The sequence below is a fragment of the Castor canadensis genome, chromosome 15 (assembly GCF_047511655.1).
Source record: "Castor canadensis chromosome 15, mCasCan1.hap1v2, whole genome shotgun sequence".
Classification (NCBI taxonomy): Eukaryota; Metazoa; Chordata; class Mammalia; order Rodentia; family Castoridae; genus Castor; species Castor canadensis.
The window spans coordinates 52,940,093-52,958,219 of record NC_133400.1 but is presented as its reverse complement, the minus strand read 5'-3'; the positions used below and the strand labels follow the sequence as shown (position 1 = coordinate 52,958,219).

General features: G+C 42.4%; 1 protein-coding gene across 5 annotated transcripts in view; it reads right to left on the bottom strand.

The window, feature by feature from the left end:
• Positions 1-416: 416 nt before the first annotated feature.
• Positions 417-18,127, bottom strand: part of Jcad (junctional cadherin 5 associated) — an 84,735-nt gene continuing 67,024 nt past the window's right edge. For 4 of the 5 annotated variants that reach the window (XM_074056156.1, XM_074056159.1, XM_074056158.1 and 1 more), the window contains 2 exons: positions 13,576-17,330; positions 6,344-13,428 (listed from right to left, as the gene is read on the bottom strand). In XM_074056156.1, coding sequence (XP_073912257.1) covers positions 13,370-13,428; positions 13,576-17,330 — 3,814 coding nt within the window. In that variant the 3' untranslated portion in view covers positions 6,344-13,369. Of the gene's footprint in view, positions 3,989-6,343; positions 13,429-13,575; positions 17,331-18,127 lie in introns of those variants that run through there. The other variant, XM_074056157.1, reaches the window with a different exon arrangement.

Here is an 18,127-nt window from a genome sequence, read left to right as displayed (position 1 = left end):
AGGGAGGTAGAATAAGTAAGCATTTCATTGCTCCTTTGGTGTGGCTGCATGTCTGTGCAGTGCCAGACTTCTGCATGGACAAGGTTTCTGTTTCACCCCTAGTCAAGCTTTCAGAACAAATGGCCAGATGATCCCAGCTTGCCTTTGAGTTCAGTCAGTGGACAGAGACCACAGAAAAAGCACCCTCCCACCCCGGACCTTCTGTATTAATGAACTCAATTGTGACAGGTGCTTTCCAAAATCAAGGTCAGGAATGTGCAGGAGCTGTGCAGGCCTCCCCACACTGTGGATGAACCCAAGGACTGTTTTAAGGGGCAGGTTGCTAGACCACAGGGACCTTTCAAGAGGCCTCAGTCTGGATTTATAGTCTCAACCACTCCCTTCCTTTTCTTTTCAACAAAACATAGAGGCTGAGCTGAGCACCATTCTTCCTTTAATGGCATTTTATCATCTCCCCCTTTTCTGCCTGATGGGTCCCAGAGTGGACCAACTCACACTCCTAGAAAAGGACCTCCCACCATCCTGACTCTTAAAGGTCATTTGGAATGTGTCTCTTAAATCCTGTCCTGGGTAGTAACTCTCCTCCCACAGATGCACATACAGATCACAGTAAAAAACAAAGCATAAAAGATAACACACAACCTCCCCAGGGCAGCAACAGCTTCAGCTCCAGAAACATGCTCCCACCCCTCGCCCCTCTGCTTCAGCATGGTCTCCCCTGCACAGTTGAATGTGGCAGAACAATGCTCACAAACACTAGCATAACTGTTTCTCAGAACTTTGGAAATCGCAAGTGCTTCTTCTCTAAGCTCAAGTATTTATAGACAGAGAATTCTGCTGCGCTGGTCACTCTGAGAGAGATGTTAACCTGACACTTAATAGTGTATTATTTAATCATTTTAAACAAACAAACAAAAATAAAACCAAATAGGCAAACTTCATCTTTGGGGATGAAATAGTAGGTTAGTGTCAATGTCCATTGGTGGCAGTAGATCAGCTCTGTTCACTTTCCTTAGGAGCCCTAAGCCAAGATGGTGCCAGAGTAAGTCATTCTGCTGCTGCAAAGATGGTCAGAGTCCAGTTTCAGAGTCATTTGAGTTTAGACACTTGAACTTTCATGAATGATAGCCCTTTGCCAACAGCCAAGTGGAACAGAGAAAGTTCTACTTAGAATTCCTATGTGAATCAAAACCTAGACCTACAATTTCATCAGGGAGACCAGGGTATCAAAGGATAGATCCATCTTTTAGGATATTTTCAGAAAGAAATCCAAATAGTTATAATCAACATGGAAGAAATTCTGAAGATCCAATCGGGCTGGCTTCACCTTCAGGAAAGAGTTTTCTGGGATTTGTGAAACGGTAAGTTGAAAGGGGTAATACACATGGTTGCCTTTTGATCATTCCGAGATTCTTTTTCAAAGAAAGGCAACTGAAGCCAAATTACCACCACTTTCATCTCTTTTTACACAATCAGAAAGACAAACATATTTCACATGTACTTCCTCATACAATTTTTAGTCTAAATGGTCAAAATAAAACTTTTTAATTTTATAAGCTACAAATTATTAAATACCAAAGAAAATCATATGTATAAGAAAAAACAGTGACGAACACACACACAAAAAAGGCTATTTTTAACTAGAGACTATTATTTACCTTAGAAAATGAAAGTTTAAAAGTCGAATTTTCAAGTTACTGATTTTAAAGTCAGTCTTTTCCCCTCGAAAGATTCAATCAACAAAAATTAAGGTTAAAGTATAAATATTAATAATTTTGATTAAATTCAGGATTGTTCCTGAAAGATGATATGATTTAGAATAAAACAGAATAGAAAAGCATCATATTTTGGATTATTTGAGATATACATAAGGAACAACTTTTTTTTCTTGCAGATCTTTCTCTTGCAGAATAAGCTAAAATTTAATTCATTTGGTTAAAATAAGTCTTTAGATGGTATCAAAATACTTAAGAGGAAGTCCAAACAAAGCTAATATATGTATATATACACATAGTTTCTTTCATTTGCTTCTAAAGAGGGAGGTGGCTCAGCTTCTTTTAGCCTTCTGATCACTTGCATGTTCCCCCAGCCAGAGCGACTGACCTCTTCCCCACCAAACTTTTCCTGGAAAGAGACATGGTTCATCTTCCTGCTGTTGTGAAAATCAGAGCCTACTACAACTTTTCCTAAGAGCCGAGTTTTGGAAAGAGACTGCCTTGAGGAACAAGTGGGAACCAAGACTGCGGGTAAGTGTACTCAAGGAGATCTGTCAGGATTACTTAGGTTCTGTTTTGTCTGTTTACAGTCCAAATCCATCAGGTTCTTCTGAAATAAAATCACATGGTGCAGATAAGAACAGACTGTGAAAGCCCAGTCAAGTCAGTTTAGGGTCAAAGGACAGACCAGCCGACTGTTGAAATGTTGAAAAATAGATATGGTGATTTCACAAGAAAAATTAATAAAGTAAGAGAAGGAAAAACAAAAGGGGAAAGAAGGTAAGAAAGAAAGGGAATGAAGAAAAGGGAAGGAGACAAGAAGCAGTTTAGAAAATATTAACTAACGTGAATACCTTACTTAGAAAGGGACAAATGCATAAAAATGCAAAAACGTTGTGCAGCTTAATGCAATACTAAACACAGTCGAATACACAGACCTCATAATACTTTTATAATGGCATAAATACACATAAATATATATAATGCCAAGTATATAATTCTCCAAGCACTTTTTAAAAAATATGCAAGATTAATTCAGGCTCATTCTAGATAAAAATATGTATTTCTTCAAAGGGGCAGGGCAGGTGAAGAGAGGGAAGTTTGATCTCAGGGAAGATCCCCAGAGACAAAAATTGAAACTATGCTTTTTGGTAATTCTAGATGATATGGCAGCAAAAATTATCTTAAGGATGTTAGATGATTTTAAGAGTGCTGTTTTCAAATATAACCTTACAACTGTATTTGTAGAAAAATTGATTAACCCTGTGATAGCTCTACATCGACACTTTCGAAAGTGAAATAAAAGTATCAGAGTTGAGAATGAGGCAGGGGTATTTGCTTTAAAGCAAAAGCAGACCCTCTGTGGGTTCCTCTCACATAAAGGGCTAGAATCTTAAATAAAATAACACTTCCTTAAAAATCTGCCACCTAATGACTGTTTACATCATAGAAAAATAGCAATTTTGTAAAAAGAAATAAAGTTACTTTGTTAAAATGGTCTATTTTAAACCAGTAATTACTTTTTATATAAAGAATTTCTAAACATCCACACAGAAAATAAAAATAGAGAATACTGGGTGCAAAGCAGACAATGGCAAGTTTGCAAACAATCGAAGAATTTCAATGTTGCCCGATAAATAATACTCCTTAGTATATTACAGTAGAGTGTTACCTTTTAGGAACTTAAGATATTGCTTTTATTGTCTGATGGTAAGTTACTTATTAGTAAAGCTACTTCCAGCAGCAGAAAGCCAAATTGATAAGAGATGAACTGTGTATTTTCATTCACATTTCCTCTGAACTGAAAGTGCCCAAACAAGGAAAAAAGCCTAATCCCAAACTCCTCAGTATGACCTCCAATGGCAGGCCATGGATGTGCGAAGGGGAGCTGGCAACGCTCATGGTCTTTTCAAAACCTTTCATTACATCTCCCACAGAACCAGATTAACACCAAACTATTTGTGAACTTGGCCAAATCCATCGGTAAGGAGAGTTTATGTGAAAACTCTTTCCTAAATATAGGTATTAGATCCTCATGCTATAAAAACAGATGGTTTCAATGGACTATTGTTTATCTCCACAAGCAATTCTGTACAGAGAGGAGCCTTCCTACCGACCGTGGTAAGTGGGGAATCAGCATGCTAAAACCCAGCAGTTTCCCCCTTCTGCTGGAGCAGGATGGGCGGAATGACTAGATGAGAGAATATGCTGAGTGAGAGCAGTCCCAGCCAGGCTTCATCACACCCTCTCCACTCTGCTTGGGTCATATGAATCTGTAAAGAGAAACAAAGAAAGTAAGTTGTCCTACATTCAACTAGCATGCTTTCTGTTTAATTCTTGGCTATAAATAATTTTGTTTAGAGAGCAAAATTCAGTTTCAGACATTTCAGCAATCTCGTTTCCAATAAGGAGTGAAAAAAAAAAGAAAAACTATTATTAAAAGGCTATTTTCAAGGAATATGTATGGTTGTATGGTTGTTACCCAAACACAGATGGGAAAATGTTACTTGCTTAATATATTGATGGCCCTTCCTATTGTTCACAGGAATACCATTAGCTATGAATGCAATTTCTTAACCAGCAGTAATGCCCCTGGTTGATGCTAATGGGGGGTTATTTCCTTTTCCTCATAAATTACAACTGTCATGAAAGCTTGCCTGAGAATACTTATCTTTGTCCTCAAATTCTGTCCCTTCAGGGCTTGGGGATCTTGAAACCCTTACTGTGTAGCCAGCAATGAAACACTTCCTGTCTCTAACAGCCATCAGCCAGCAGGCAGGCCCAGGGCTGGATGCTCACCTGACTTCTAGGCCCTTCTCACACAGGTGTGTCTGAGTCTGGGCTACCATACTGATCCATTCTGCAGTCTGCAGCAGAAAAATCCAAAACTGGGCTCAGATGACCTGCATTTCCAAATCAGGACACCACATGGAAGGGTGTAATAATCCTAAATTGCCACTTAGCTGGTGGGTATTGCTAAGCCTGCCAACCTTGACTCACAGAGCTCTGTATCTTAGTGAACCTGAGGTTCACACATGTGCTCCTATGGTCAGAATCTCTTGCCATAGCAGCTCCAAGGGTTCCAAATATTTAAGAGAAACTGTTTAAGAAATGTGGAAGGGGTACAGCCATAAAACCTTTATGGATTTCCCTTAAAACAAATAAAAAATAGAACAACCTATGATCCAGCAATGTCACTACTGGGTATATATCTAAAAAAAAAAAAAGTAATATGTCAAAAAGACATCTACACTCCCATGTTCACCGCGGCACTAGTCACAATGGCCAAGAGATGAAAACAACCTAAGGTCCATCAGCAGAGGAATGAACTAAAATCATCTATATTTATAAGCACACACAATGGAATATTATTCAGCCTCAGAAGAGGGAATTCTGTCATTTATAACATGGATGAGTCTTGAGGACATTCTGGTAAGTGAAGTAAGCCTGATAAGGACAAGCAACACAAGATCTCACTTACATGTGGAACTTTAATAAAGGTTAAACTCGGTAGCGAATACAATGGTGGTTACCAGGAGATAGGGGTGGGGGGAAAGAGATATTGGCAAAGAGTGTGAACCTTCAATTATAGACAAACAAGTACTGGAGACCAGAAATACAGCATAGTGACTATAGTTAACAATGCCTTATGGTACACCACACCTGCTAAGAGGGTAGATCTCAAATGTTTTTACAACACTTAAAAATGTTATGTGACATGATCCATGCTATCTTGATTGTTGTACTCGTTTCAAGACATATATGTATATTGAAACATAATGTATACTTTAAGGATACAAGTTTCTTATTTGCCAACATACCTCAATAAAGCTAAGAAAGAAAAAAAGTGAAGCTCAGCATAGTACAAAAGGCAATTCATTTAAAAAAAAAAAAAGATCTGGAAAGATGGAATAATTTGACAGAAAAACAATTACAAAACAATCTTCTGAAATCCATCTCCAGACAAGGCACTGTGAAGGCCACATAGATTCCAACTTGTCCAGCAGCTACATATTTCACCATGTCCTTCTCACACCCTTTCAACTTGGCCTTCACATATTTATGAAGTGCTAAGTACTATGGCAGTGACTAGGAGAGTGCTGGGGACACTCTGAGCAGACCTTATGGGCTGCCCTGGGACCCTGCTCATTGCATTTCATGCTAAACTCATTATCTCAGCCCAATGCCATCCTTTGCAGTTATAAATTTCTTTTCAATTGTAAAATCTTAGCAGTTGTAGAGTCCTCTTCAATTGTAAATCCTCTGCAGTTGTAAATTTCAAAAGACAGGAAGCCTTGGGGGAATTCCACTCCAGATTACCTCGCAGGTAAAAGCCTTCTGCTTAAAACTTGAACACTTGGTTACATCACGTACTTGCAATTAGAGTTAGCATAAGTACATGCACAGAGTGTCCCATGTTGTATGACAAGACCTTGTCAATCAAACTTGCCAATCGCTCTAGCCCATCCTACAAAGACTGCCCAGATTTTTCCTGCCATTTGCCCTTTGACTTATGAGGCCCTTTAAAAAGAGTGACCAGGGCTTCTTGCTGACTTTTCTAGTGATTTCTCCTCACCTTAGTAAACTTTACTTACTCTCTCTCTCTCTCTCTCTCTCTCTCTCCCCCCCCCCCCACAGGTGCCTAAAAATCTTTTGACCAGGGTCTTTAGACACTATCTGCTGGTAACAGATGGGACAGACTTTGTACTTAAGAAAGCAGCCTGTGCCCACTCATATGATGTGACCTGGTTCAAAGAAGTGGAGTCCTCCTGAGTTAGCACCTCCTGATATTTTATGCTGGGCAACACGAATGTGATGACCTGAGATATCATGGCTGAGCATTGTACTTTGGGGTTCAATCAGCCTCAAGGTTTGCTTATTCTAAGAGGGTCCTCCTCTGAGCAAAGATAATTTTTCCTTCATTGAGGATGAAATGGGTGGCCACAAATGGCTAAGAATATGGAAAGGGCATATTTCCGGCTAGCAGGAAGCCTGGGTACCCATTAATCCTCAAATTAGGTAGACAGTGCACACTGAATAGCTCTCCTCAGTGCATGTACACTGGAGACACCCCCACAGAATGCATCTGCACCCCACAGACCCAAAGTTGAAGCTAAGGACCCAGACACAGGGAGTCATGAAAAAAATTTACTAGAACAATGGGCTTTTTCTTCGGCTCTGTTGGAGAGTCTAGGCCCAACAAAAATATATAGTGTGAACCATGTAATGTTCTAAATTTTCTAGTAGCAACATCAAAATAAATAAAAGGAAACAGATGAAGTTAACTTTAATAAAATATTTTCTTTCACCAAATATACCCAAAATATTATCATTCCAACATGTAAAATTTAAATACAAAAATTACTAAGATTATTTCAGGGGTTTTTTTCTGTACTATCTTTAAAAGCTGGGTGTGTATTTTATACTTAGAATACATTTCAAATTGCATTCATATTTCTTTTTTTTCTGCAGTACTGGGGTTTGAACTCAGAGCATACACCTTGAGTCACTCTGCCAGCCCTTTTTTATGATGTATTTTTTCAAGATAGGATCTTGGGAACTATTTGCCTGGGTTGGCTTCAAACCACAGTCCTCCTGATCTCTGCCTCCTGAGTAGCTAGGATTACAGGTGTGAGTCACCAGTGCCCAGCTTGCATCCACATCTCATGTGCTCAGTAGCCACATGGGACTGTGTTGGGCAGCACATGTATTGGGAGTAGTGTGGGGTTGCCTGGTGCTATGTTCTGCATAAGTGTCCCCCAATGGCTCATGTACTAAATGTTCTTGGTTGGTGACACTACTGGAGTGTGGTGGAACCTTTAGAAGGTGGGACCTAGTAGAAAGAAATTAGGAAATTAGAAATTAGGAAATTGGGGTGTGCCCTTGAATGGGGTGTGCCTTTTCATTATATGAAAAGCTTCCTCTGCCAGCCATGCACTCCCACTACAGTGTGCTGCCTCACCACAGGTCCCAAAAGCAATGGAACCAAGCAACTGTAGACTGAAACCTCTGAATCTGTAAGCCAGATGTTTCTTTTGTCCTTCTCTGCTCCCATTAAAAGAGTATGTGACAGAGGTTGCTAGAATACTATCCAAGTCTGTGATTACACTTCTAAACTGGAACATAAGCCACCCAGCAGAAATGAGATTCTGTGACCTGAACTAGTTCTGAACTACTAATTTCTTAGCCAGAGCCAAGAAAGACCACTAGAAAAATGTTAGCTGAAATGACCACCCTTAATCTCTTTTTTTTTTTTTTTTATCATTTTTACATTTACTCACATGCGTGTACATTGTTTGGGTCACCATCTTTAATCTTAAAAGCACTTTATAATACAAAAGGTACTACAACACAACACAGTTCTAGAAGGGTGTGTGTGTGTTTGTGTGTGTGCAGGAAGTACCTACAGGTGCACATGGTATGATCTGATTTCACAGTTCCAGACAGTTTCTAAATTCACATGGGCTACACATTCAGAACCAATGAGCACACTGCATAATGAAAGCAGGGGTAGAGAAAGCATAGAGATGAGGAATCTTGAATCTAAAATGCTAAAACACATCCAAGGAAAAAAAGTTCAGGAGCCTATCAGCAACATGGGGACAAGGCTTTATACTAATTTTTGAAGCAACAGTGAACATATGTCCACAGTTTTACTACTGCAAGCATGAGGTCTGTATTCCTCTTGAAACTGCTGGTTTTGACTACTGAGGCCTGGTGGCCATCATGTGAAAGGCCCATGGCAAGCATGGGAGATCGTCCCTAAGTGCTCCAGTGACTTGGGGCTGGCTGCCTGAGGTGGCTGTCAACATGAGTAGCTCTCTGCTTGTAGAGTTTGGCCATTTGATGGAGAAGAGAAAAAGACAATTAAAATTTCTGTTTTTAGTTAACTATTATTTAAAAAAAAAAAAGCCCAAGGTCTGGGGACATGGCTCTGTTTTGTAGATAACTTGCATAGCATGTGCAAGGCCCTCGGTCTGATCCTCAGCACTGCAAAGAAAAAAATGAAAAAATAAACAACAAGCCCAGGATCTGAGCTTCACCTCTGAGCCCTATAAAACATTTAAAGAAGATACTACCCATTTCAAACTCTCAAAATATTAATGAAGAACTACTTCCAAATTCATTCTACCAGATCAGCAATACCTTGACACCAAACCAACAAGCATACAACAACACAAAGAAAACTATGGACCAGTATCCCTGCTGAACATAAATGCAAAAATCCTTCGCTAAGTACTAGCTTAGCAAACCAAAGTCGCCAGCACATCATAAAAGCCATTCATCACCATCAAGTGGTGTACATTCCAGGGATGGAAAGACGGCTCGACATATGCAAATCAATAACGGGGTGCATCACATTGATAGAACAAAGAATAAAACTACATGATTGTTTCAACAGATGCAGAAAGAGCATTTGGCAAAACTCAATGTCCTTTCATGATAAAACCCTCAAGAAATGAGACACAGAAGGTATGTACTGCAGCACAACACAGGTCATACATAATCCACAGCCAGCATCATACTGAATGGGGAAGAATTAAAAGCTTTTCTCCTAAAATCTGGAACAAGACATGAATACCCACTTTTACCACTTCTATTCTACTCAGTACTAGAAGTCATACTCAGTCCAGCCAGGAAAGAGGAAGAAATAAAAGGCATCCAAATTGGAAAGGAGGAGTTAAATTACCCCTGTTTTTCAGATAATGTGGCTTTACATGTAGAAAATTCTTAAGACTCCATCAAAAACTATTAGACTTAATAAAGGCATTCAGTAAAGTTACAGGATAAGCTACAAAAAACTTGGGAATAAATTTAACTAAGAAAAGACCTCTATATTGAAAACTTTAGAATACTATGAAAGAAATTGAAGACATAAATAAACGGAAAGGTATCCCATGCACATGGATTAGGAGAATAAACACTATCAAACTGTCCATGTTACCCAAAGAAATCAACAGAACCAACGCAATCTCTAATCAAAATACCACAGAAATGGGGGAAAAAAAACCTATTATTTGAATGGAACCTCAAAAGACCCAAAATAGCCAAAGCAGTATTGAGCAAAAAGAACAAACCTACAGGCATCACACTACTTGACTTCAAATTATATGACTAAGTTTCAGTGACCAAAATAGTGTGTGTAGGACATAAAAATGGAGACAGACAAATGGAACTGAATACAGAGCCTGGAAATAAATTTGTGCACTTATAGGAAATGAATTTTCTTTTTAACAAAGGTGATAAGAACACAAAAGGGGGAAAGAATAGTCCTTTCAATAAATAGTGTTGGGAAAATTGGATATCCACACGCACAAAAATGAAATTAGACCTTATCTTGCACCATATAAATATCAGTTCAAAGTGGATTAAAGACTTCAATTAATTATTTAATTAATTTTTATTTATTGGTGGTACTTGGGTTTGAACTCAGGGCTTTGAGCTTGCAAGGCAGGCTCTACCATTTTGAGTCACACCTCTAGCCCAAAAACCAAATGGATAAAGAAAACATGGTATAGGTACACTCTGCCAAAAAGAAAAATGAAATTGTCATTTTCAGGAAAATGAACAGAACTGGAGATCACGATGTTGAGTGAAATAAGCCAAGCTTAAAAACCAAGTATCTCATGTTCTCTCTCATTTGTGGGACCTAGACCTGAAACGATGGTGATGATAATGATAATAATAATGGGACATAACATGAAAGGGGAACCGTCTGAAGGAGGTCAACAAGAGGAGGTGGGGGGGGGAAGGAAAGCAAAGGATACCAAGGGGGACAGGACTGAAATACTCTACATGTACAAGTTCAAAGCCAGCACAATGAAACTCACCAAATGCTGTTTGAAAAAGGGGGAGGAAAGAGGGTGAAATGGAAATATAATGGAGGGGGTGAGCTTGTTCAAAGTACACTGTTCATGTGTATGGAGTTATAACAATGAAACCTTCTCATGATGAATGTGTGGTAATTAGGAAAAAAATTACTTATTGTTAAGAGAAAAGTAGATTGTTGGGGAAAAAAATGGATTAAAGACTTAAATGTAAGACACCAAACTATGAAACAACAGGGAGAAAACAGAAAATGACATTGGTTTGATGAATGGATTTTTGGAAATGACTTCAAAAGCCCAAACAGAAAAATGAGATTATATCAAACTAAAATCTGCACAGCAAAGCAAAGAACAGGGTAAAGAGAATCCTGTAGAATAGCTGGGCACAGTGGTTCACATCTGTAGTCCCAGCTACTTGGAAGGTGGAGATCAGAAGGACTGTGGTTCAAGGCCAGGCTTGGACCATCTCAATAAAAGAAACTTGGTGCACCCCTGTCTTCCTAGCTATGTGAAAGGTATAGTTAGGAGTTGTGGTTAGTGGCTGGCCCCAGGCAAAAAACAAGACCCTATCTGAAAAATAGCTTAAAGCAAAAAGGGCTGGATGTATGGCTCAAGTGGTAAAGCACTTGCCTAGTAAGTGGAAGGAAGAGTTCAAATACCAACATTGAGAGAGAGAGAGAGAGAGAGAGAGAGAGAGAGAGAGAGAAAATGAATATGAATTGAAAATATTTGCAAACCATATACCTGATAAGGGGCCAATATCCAAAATATATGAGGAATTCAATCCAATAAGGAAACAAAAACCTGACTAAAAATGGGCAAAAGATCTGAAGAGACACTTCTCAAAAGAAGACATCTAAGTGGTTCACAAACACATGAAAAAAATGTTCGGCATCACTAATCACCAGGGAGATGCAAATCAAAACCACAAGGAGATAAAATTTCACTCGTGTTAGAATGGCTACTATCAACGACATCAAGTGCTGGCAGGGATGTGGAGAAAGGAAAGTGTCACACACTGTTGGTGGGAATGTAAATCAGTACAGCCACTATGGAAAGAGGGTGGATGGTCCTTAAAATATTAAAGACAAAACTACCAATATGACCCAGCAATCCACTCGTGGGTATTTGTTGGAAGGAAATGAAATCAGTATCTCGAAGAGACATCCATACTCCATGTGCACTGCAGCACTACTCACAAAAGCAAGACATAGATGGGTGAAGGGATGATGAAAACGTGCGTGTGTGTACACACAATAAAACAGTATTCAGATGTGAAAAGGAATTAAATTCTATTATTTGTGACAACATGAATGAACCTAGAGGACGTTCTGTTAAGTGAAATAAGCCAGGCACAGAAAGATAAATACTGAGTGATTTGACTCAGTGTCAATAAAAAAATGTTGATCTCCCAGAAGAAGAGGGTGGAACAGTGGTTATCAGAGGCTGAGGTGCTTGGTGGGGAAATGGGGCAGTGTTAGTCAAAGGATACAAAATTCCAGATGGACAGGAAGAATAAGTTCACAAGGTCTGCAACTATACTTGCTGACAATGTATTGTAGTCTTGAAAATGCAGAGTGGATGTTAAGGGTTTTCACCGTAAAAATAACTGTGGTCATTAAGACACTTGTTAATGAGCTAGAGCTAATGACTGCACAATGCGTGTATCAAAACATCAGGTTGTATATGACAAATACACACATTTTTTGTCTGTCAATTTAACATCAATTAACACCAAGAGCTATGCAACACCTTTTCCACGACAATGGTGATGACTTTACATTCTTGGAATTCCCTTCCTCACCAAAGACCCAACTTGTCTAGTCAGAGGATCCAATAGGCCCATGATAAGTGGATTATTTCAGTAATGTTTTGCACAAGGAACAGAGCAACGTGGGCATTTGTGGGAAAATTTAAAAGGTGCCCCAAGCTGATTGTTTTTGCTTAATAAGAATTTCTAGATTCTTTCAGCTGAAACAACTGTGCATTCCCATCTACATTTAAATTCTTGGAGTTCAAAACAGAAAACAAAAGCAGGGTTGGAAGCGAGCGGAACCCTGTTGGGGCAGCTCGGGAAGATGGTGGGGGGGGACTTGGCTCAGGAGGGGCAGTTCTCCAGTACTTAGCACCCAGGATGCAGCAGTTCCTGAGAGTGTGTCAGTTATCCCAGAGCGCCACCCCTGGATCTCTCCCACAGGTGCTTGGCCTTCTGCTCTTTTCCATCATGTGATGAAGCAGCACGAGGCCTTCACCAGATGTGGCTGCGCAGTCTCGAACTTCTCAGCCTTCAGATGAGAACTAAACAAACCTCTCTTTCTTATAAACTATCCAGCCTCAGATATTCAGTGATAGCAACAGAAAATGGATTAAGACAGTGGGCAGACTGGGCAGGGTTTGAAAGGGAAAACTGTTAATTTAGTCTACTAAATCTTTGAATGTTTCATAAATGGTGTTGATAGTGAAAGCAGAAAAAATTGGGGGCAGGGTTGAAAGGGAAAATTAAAGTAAGTGAAATGAAATCAAAGTACCTAAGCGAGGATCGCCAACAAGATTTAACAGCCTGCTGGCAACCATGCTGAAATGCTTTATTGTAATGATCACCTCTTCAGAGTAAAAGCCCTGTTTAGGTTGATAATTTTACACAGTTGTTTACATAGATGACTTCTATGAAGATATTATAGAATATGGGACAAAATCTTGGTTTTTAAAGAAAGCTTCTGGATAGCTCTTTAGAAATGAAGAATCTTTTTCTGTGTGTTTGATATTTATTATTTATTTCTTTTTTTGAAACAAGGTCTCATTATGTAGCCTAGGCTGGTCTCAAACTCACCTTCCTCCTGCTTCAGCCTCCCAAGTACTGGGATTACAAGTGTGCACCACCATGCCTGGAAAAATTGAATCTTTTGATAAAAACAGTTCAGAGTCAACTTGCTCTCTTCCAAATAGGCAGAGCTGTATTATCCACCATCTATTTTTAAAATGAATTTAGGATTACAAATAGCAAGCATGTGCCTTCTGCCCTAACTGCTTACCTGGGCACCAGAAATCTGGATCCCAGTTCTTCTCCCTTTGTGCTGCAGGATGCCCGTTTTCTTCTCGAGAGGTGAAGCCCTTGGATATGGAGGGTGAATGCCCCACTCTCCAGGGAGGATCACCACTGCTCAGAGACACAGGGCCTCCTGGGGGCCAGGCCTGGCCTCTCACAGCCTTCCGGTCCTCACCTTCCTCCTTGGAGTCTGTGTTCCTAGAGCTCAGACACCTCATCCGAGACACAGAGCTCACCTCCTTCATTCTCATCACGCGGTCAGAGTCCGCCCTCCTCGGAGGGGCTGCCAGCCTCTCTTGTAAACTCTCAATCACTTTGGAAGGGCTTCGGAACCTTTTTTCTGAGCCTGCCACACTTGAGGTCCTTTCTATAAAATGGAATAAAGTGGACCTGAAGGGTGGCTTTGCCCCCACATCCTTTTCCTCAAAGGACCTGGCCTCTCTGGGTCTGGGCTGAGGCTCAGGGCTCGTAGCTTGCTTGGCAGGGACCCTATCCACATCTGAGGGCTCAGAAGTCTGGGGTGCCCTTTCCCCTACAAACAGGGGGCTTTGGGTCCAGCCGCACTTTCTCCTGCTATAGAAGGCATCAGTGGTCACTGGGGGAATACCTGATGGTTCTGGGCTAGGCAGTGACTGTTCCATGAGTGACTCAGGGCTGCAGGCATTTGCATCAGGCTCAGGTGGTTGGCTCTGTCCTGCTTTCTTGGCACCCGGCAGGAGGGACTCCACAGCCACCTCAATGCCCAGGATCCTCTCGGCCCTCGCCTGCAGGGACTCGCTTGGGGGGATTTCCATTGCATTCCTTCCTCCCAAAGCCTCCTCGAGCTCAGTGACATTCTGCTTGTGTCCTGTTGTGAGCCCCACAGAGCGCAGGTCTGGTGCTGAGAGGCCTCGGGTTTTGTTAGTAAGCGACAGTGCGACCACTGTGCCCATCTCTTTACCACTATCCACCTCCAGAGGGACCACTCTGCTCAGTGGCACAGAGCCTAAAGCTTCTGTGAGTTCAGTGAATTCCCAACTTTCCAGGGGCTCCCTTGGTTCAGCCAGAGAGGATGGAGTTGCTGGTTTTGTGGCCATGGTTCTTTTCACAGGACCTGGACTGACCACTAGCTCATACATCCCATTCACAACCTCCTGCTTCCGCTGCTGCTGCTCTGCCATCACACTTTCAGTTACCCACTGGAAGGGGTCACCTCTGCTGTCTTTCACCTGTGAGGCACCAGGGGACAGAGGACCATCATGCTGGCAAGGCTTTGGCTCCTCACTCCAGCTCTCAGACTTACTTTTAACTCTTCCCACCTGAAACCCAGGGTCCTCTGGCGCTGACACCCTTGGCTGCTGCTCGGTTCTCCTTTCCTGGCTGCTTTCATGGTAGCCCCGGGGCCTTGGTCTACAGTCAGCCCAGTCTTCAGGCTGCTGATCTGTCTCACTATCCTCACTGCTGCTGCTGCTGCTGCTGCTGCTGCTGCTGCTACTATTATGGCTTTCTTCCTCTTCTTGAAGCTCCTTGTTGAAACTTTCTAACTGGCTTATCAGATCCCAGGGCCGACGACTAACCGGTTTCAGGAGAAACTGACCAAATAGTTGTTTGCTATTGCATGGCCCAGCTGTAGGCTCTCCTTTCACCACCTCCGGCTTGGGTGGAGAGTGGTCCCCATCTAGGCAGGGCTGACCTGAGCCCGCTTTTGGTACAGATGCCTGATTTCTAGATGAGGAAGTCCTAGAAAAAGCGCTATTGCTGGATGGGCTGAGGGACATTTGACCCCTGAGGTTAGGAGCTTCTGGCTTCTGTGTTTGGTCACTGTCTGCTAATGTTGGGTGGAGGGGAGCTTCAGAGGCAGTGGGGTCTAAACATTTTGGGGTCAGTGCTACGTTCCTGGGCCCTTCTGGCTTTGCAGCCGGGAGGTGTTGCGGGCTTTTGGATTCTTCAGGGAAACTGGTTTGGGTTTGCTGGTCCCTGTACAGGTGGCCTGGCCACGAGCCAGAATACTTGAGTTCTCTGTGTTTTGCAAGGTGGGTGAATCTGAGGTCATTTGTTTGCTTGTCTTCCTCCGGTTCCCCCAGATCTTGTTTTGGGAATGCCATGTTTCCTGTGAGAGCCTGCAGCTCCAGGTCAGTGGAAGACATGCTCAACAGACTTTGTTCTTGCAGAGCTATGCCCTTATCAAGCCCAGGCTTTCTCGCACCACTCGGTTTTAGGTCATTGTTATTCCTATCTATACCTGGCAGATGTGCTTCTGACTTAACTGGGATGGAAACCAAACAAAATATGGTCTCGTTCACTTTTTTCTTGGAACTTTTCTTGGTCTGAATCCCAGTTTCAAACTTTCTGAGCTTTGTTTGGCTTTCACAGGTACTCTGGCCCTGTGGGTGTGGGGAGGGAGCTTGGGCCCCTGGGTGTCCGTGCTGGTCACCTCTCCTGTCAGCCTGTGGTCCTCTCATGACACAGTGGTCTCTTTGGTCAAGGAAGACTCCATTTTCTCCGTCTGTGGGGAGCTGGCTCCAAAGCCACCGAGGACTGGGGTCAGCAGAAGCCAGGCCCTGCTCGGCACCTGATGTGGGTATCAGGCCCTGTGGATGTCGAAGGGCATCATCAAGTCTCATTTTCCCATGAGCTGACTCTTGGACAGTGACAGGAGAAGAATTATATGGCCTGTCATCATGCTTCGTTTCTTCACAGAACCCTGGGGGCTGAGCTAGTTTAATGTGTCGTATCCGAGGATCATCAAAGGGGATGTACTGAACAGAGCCTTCATAGGCAGTGATGGGGTGGGAGTATCGGGGAGCCCCTTGAGGAGATCGTAGGCTTGCACTGTATTCGTTCCCAGTTCCAACTGGGCCAGAAGGAAGTGGACACCCTGATTCCACCTCCTCAGTCAGGTGCTGCTGCTGACTATGGTTGCCACTCACATGTCTGGGCACTGGATCTTCCAGGTAGGGGTTTGGGATGTGCTGGGGGGGCGACCTGTATGAGGGTGGAGGCACATAAACTGGAGGCTCCAAGCCAGAGTCTGACACTACACGCTCATGCCTGGAGTCATTACTTTTTGTCAGATAGGACCCTTGTCGGTCTGTGTGCTGGCTTTCCTGAAAGTCACTATTTTCCCCTCCCCTGGACAGATGGTGAGAGCCATAAGAAGGAGGCTTGACAGGTCTCCCGAACTTCGGCCGGGGAAATGCAGCCTTCTCAGGGTTCCTTGTGGCTTCCACATATGGTGCACAATTTGGAGGATATAGTGGCATTTTAGGGACACCTGGTAAATGGCCATCATTTAAAGGAATGGGAATTTCCATGCAAGCCAGGCTTTCAGGGGAAAGAACTCGAGGCAACGACCGGGATTTCTTTTTGTTCTGAGAAATCAGTAAATTCTCTCCTTGAACAAATGGGTACAGATCTTGAAAGAGTCTCTTTCCATCACCCTCAGACATCTGTCTCCCTAATTTCCTTGACTGGTTCCAGCTTTCAAGGTTTACGTTGTGCCACTTGGCAGGACCTGACATCCTCAGCTCTTCTTCCCAAACTGCCTTCTTCATCACATGCTCTGTCCTTCCTCCAACTTCCCATGGACCCTCCCTCATGTGGACGGGCAGACTGTGGGCTTGAGCCATTCCTCTGACCTCCACGTCTTCCCGGTCCCTCAGACCCAGCAAGCTAGTGACCTCCTGTCCTCTTCTCCTGTGGGTGTGGTCGGTTCTGATCTGGGGCTGTGAGAGCCATGGTAAGGTGGGTTGACTGTAAAACCTACAAAACAAACAGAGGAACACAGATGTTAGAGACAGAATCTGGGACATCACAAGTGATCAGGTATCAGAATTCTTCCTGGTTCCCTTCAAGTGTTCCCAGTGTGCAGCAGGGAAAAACCACAGCTGGGGTAGTTCCCACACTGCTTTGATGGTGAGAATCACCCAGGGGGTGGGGGTGGGGGCTGGTTAAACAGTCACACATGCATAGTGACATTTCATTTGTTCCCTGTAAGATTACAATGAAGCTGAAGAAGTCCTACCACCTCCTGACATTGTAGCTATTGCAACATTATGGAGCAATGCTTTACTCACGTTTGGGGTGATGCTGGAGTAAGCACCCCTACCACCCCGCCACTCATATGCAAGCATTACACAGGCAACTATGTACACACATACTTGATGATAATGAATGACTTATGCTACTAATGATCTGTGTTTATTTTTTATAAAAAAGTTTATTGGGAAGCAGTGGGCTACATTATGATGGCAGCAGCCACATGCATTTTGTTCTCTTCCTGTCTCCTGATTGCATCCAGAGGCCATGTCCAATGATTGACCTGTACCACCTAGATTTACACAATGACAAAACCACCTAATGATGCATCTCTCAGAATATCACCCTGTCATTAAGTGACACATGACTGTATGCACAATACCAAGTCTCTCTCTGTGAAAGTTGAAATTCGGTAGGCCTAGGTCTGGCTCAGGCATCTATATTTTTAACAAGTATCCAGGGGATTCTTATCTGGGTGATCTGGGAAATACTGGTAGTGCTGACTATGAGTTGGTAGGGGA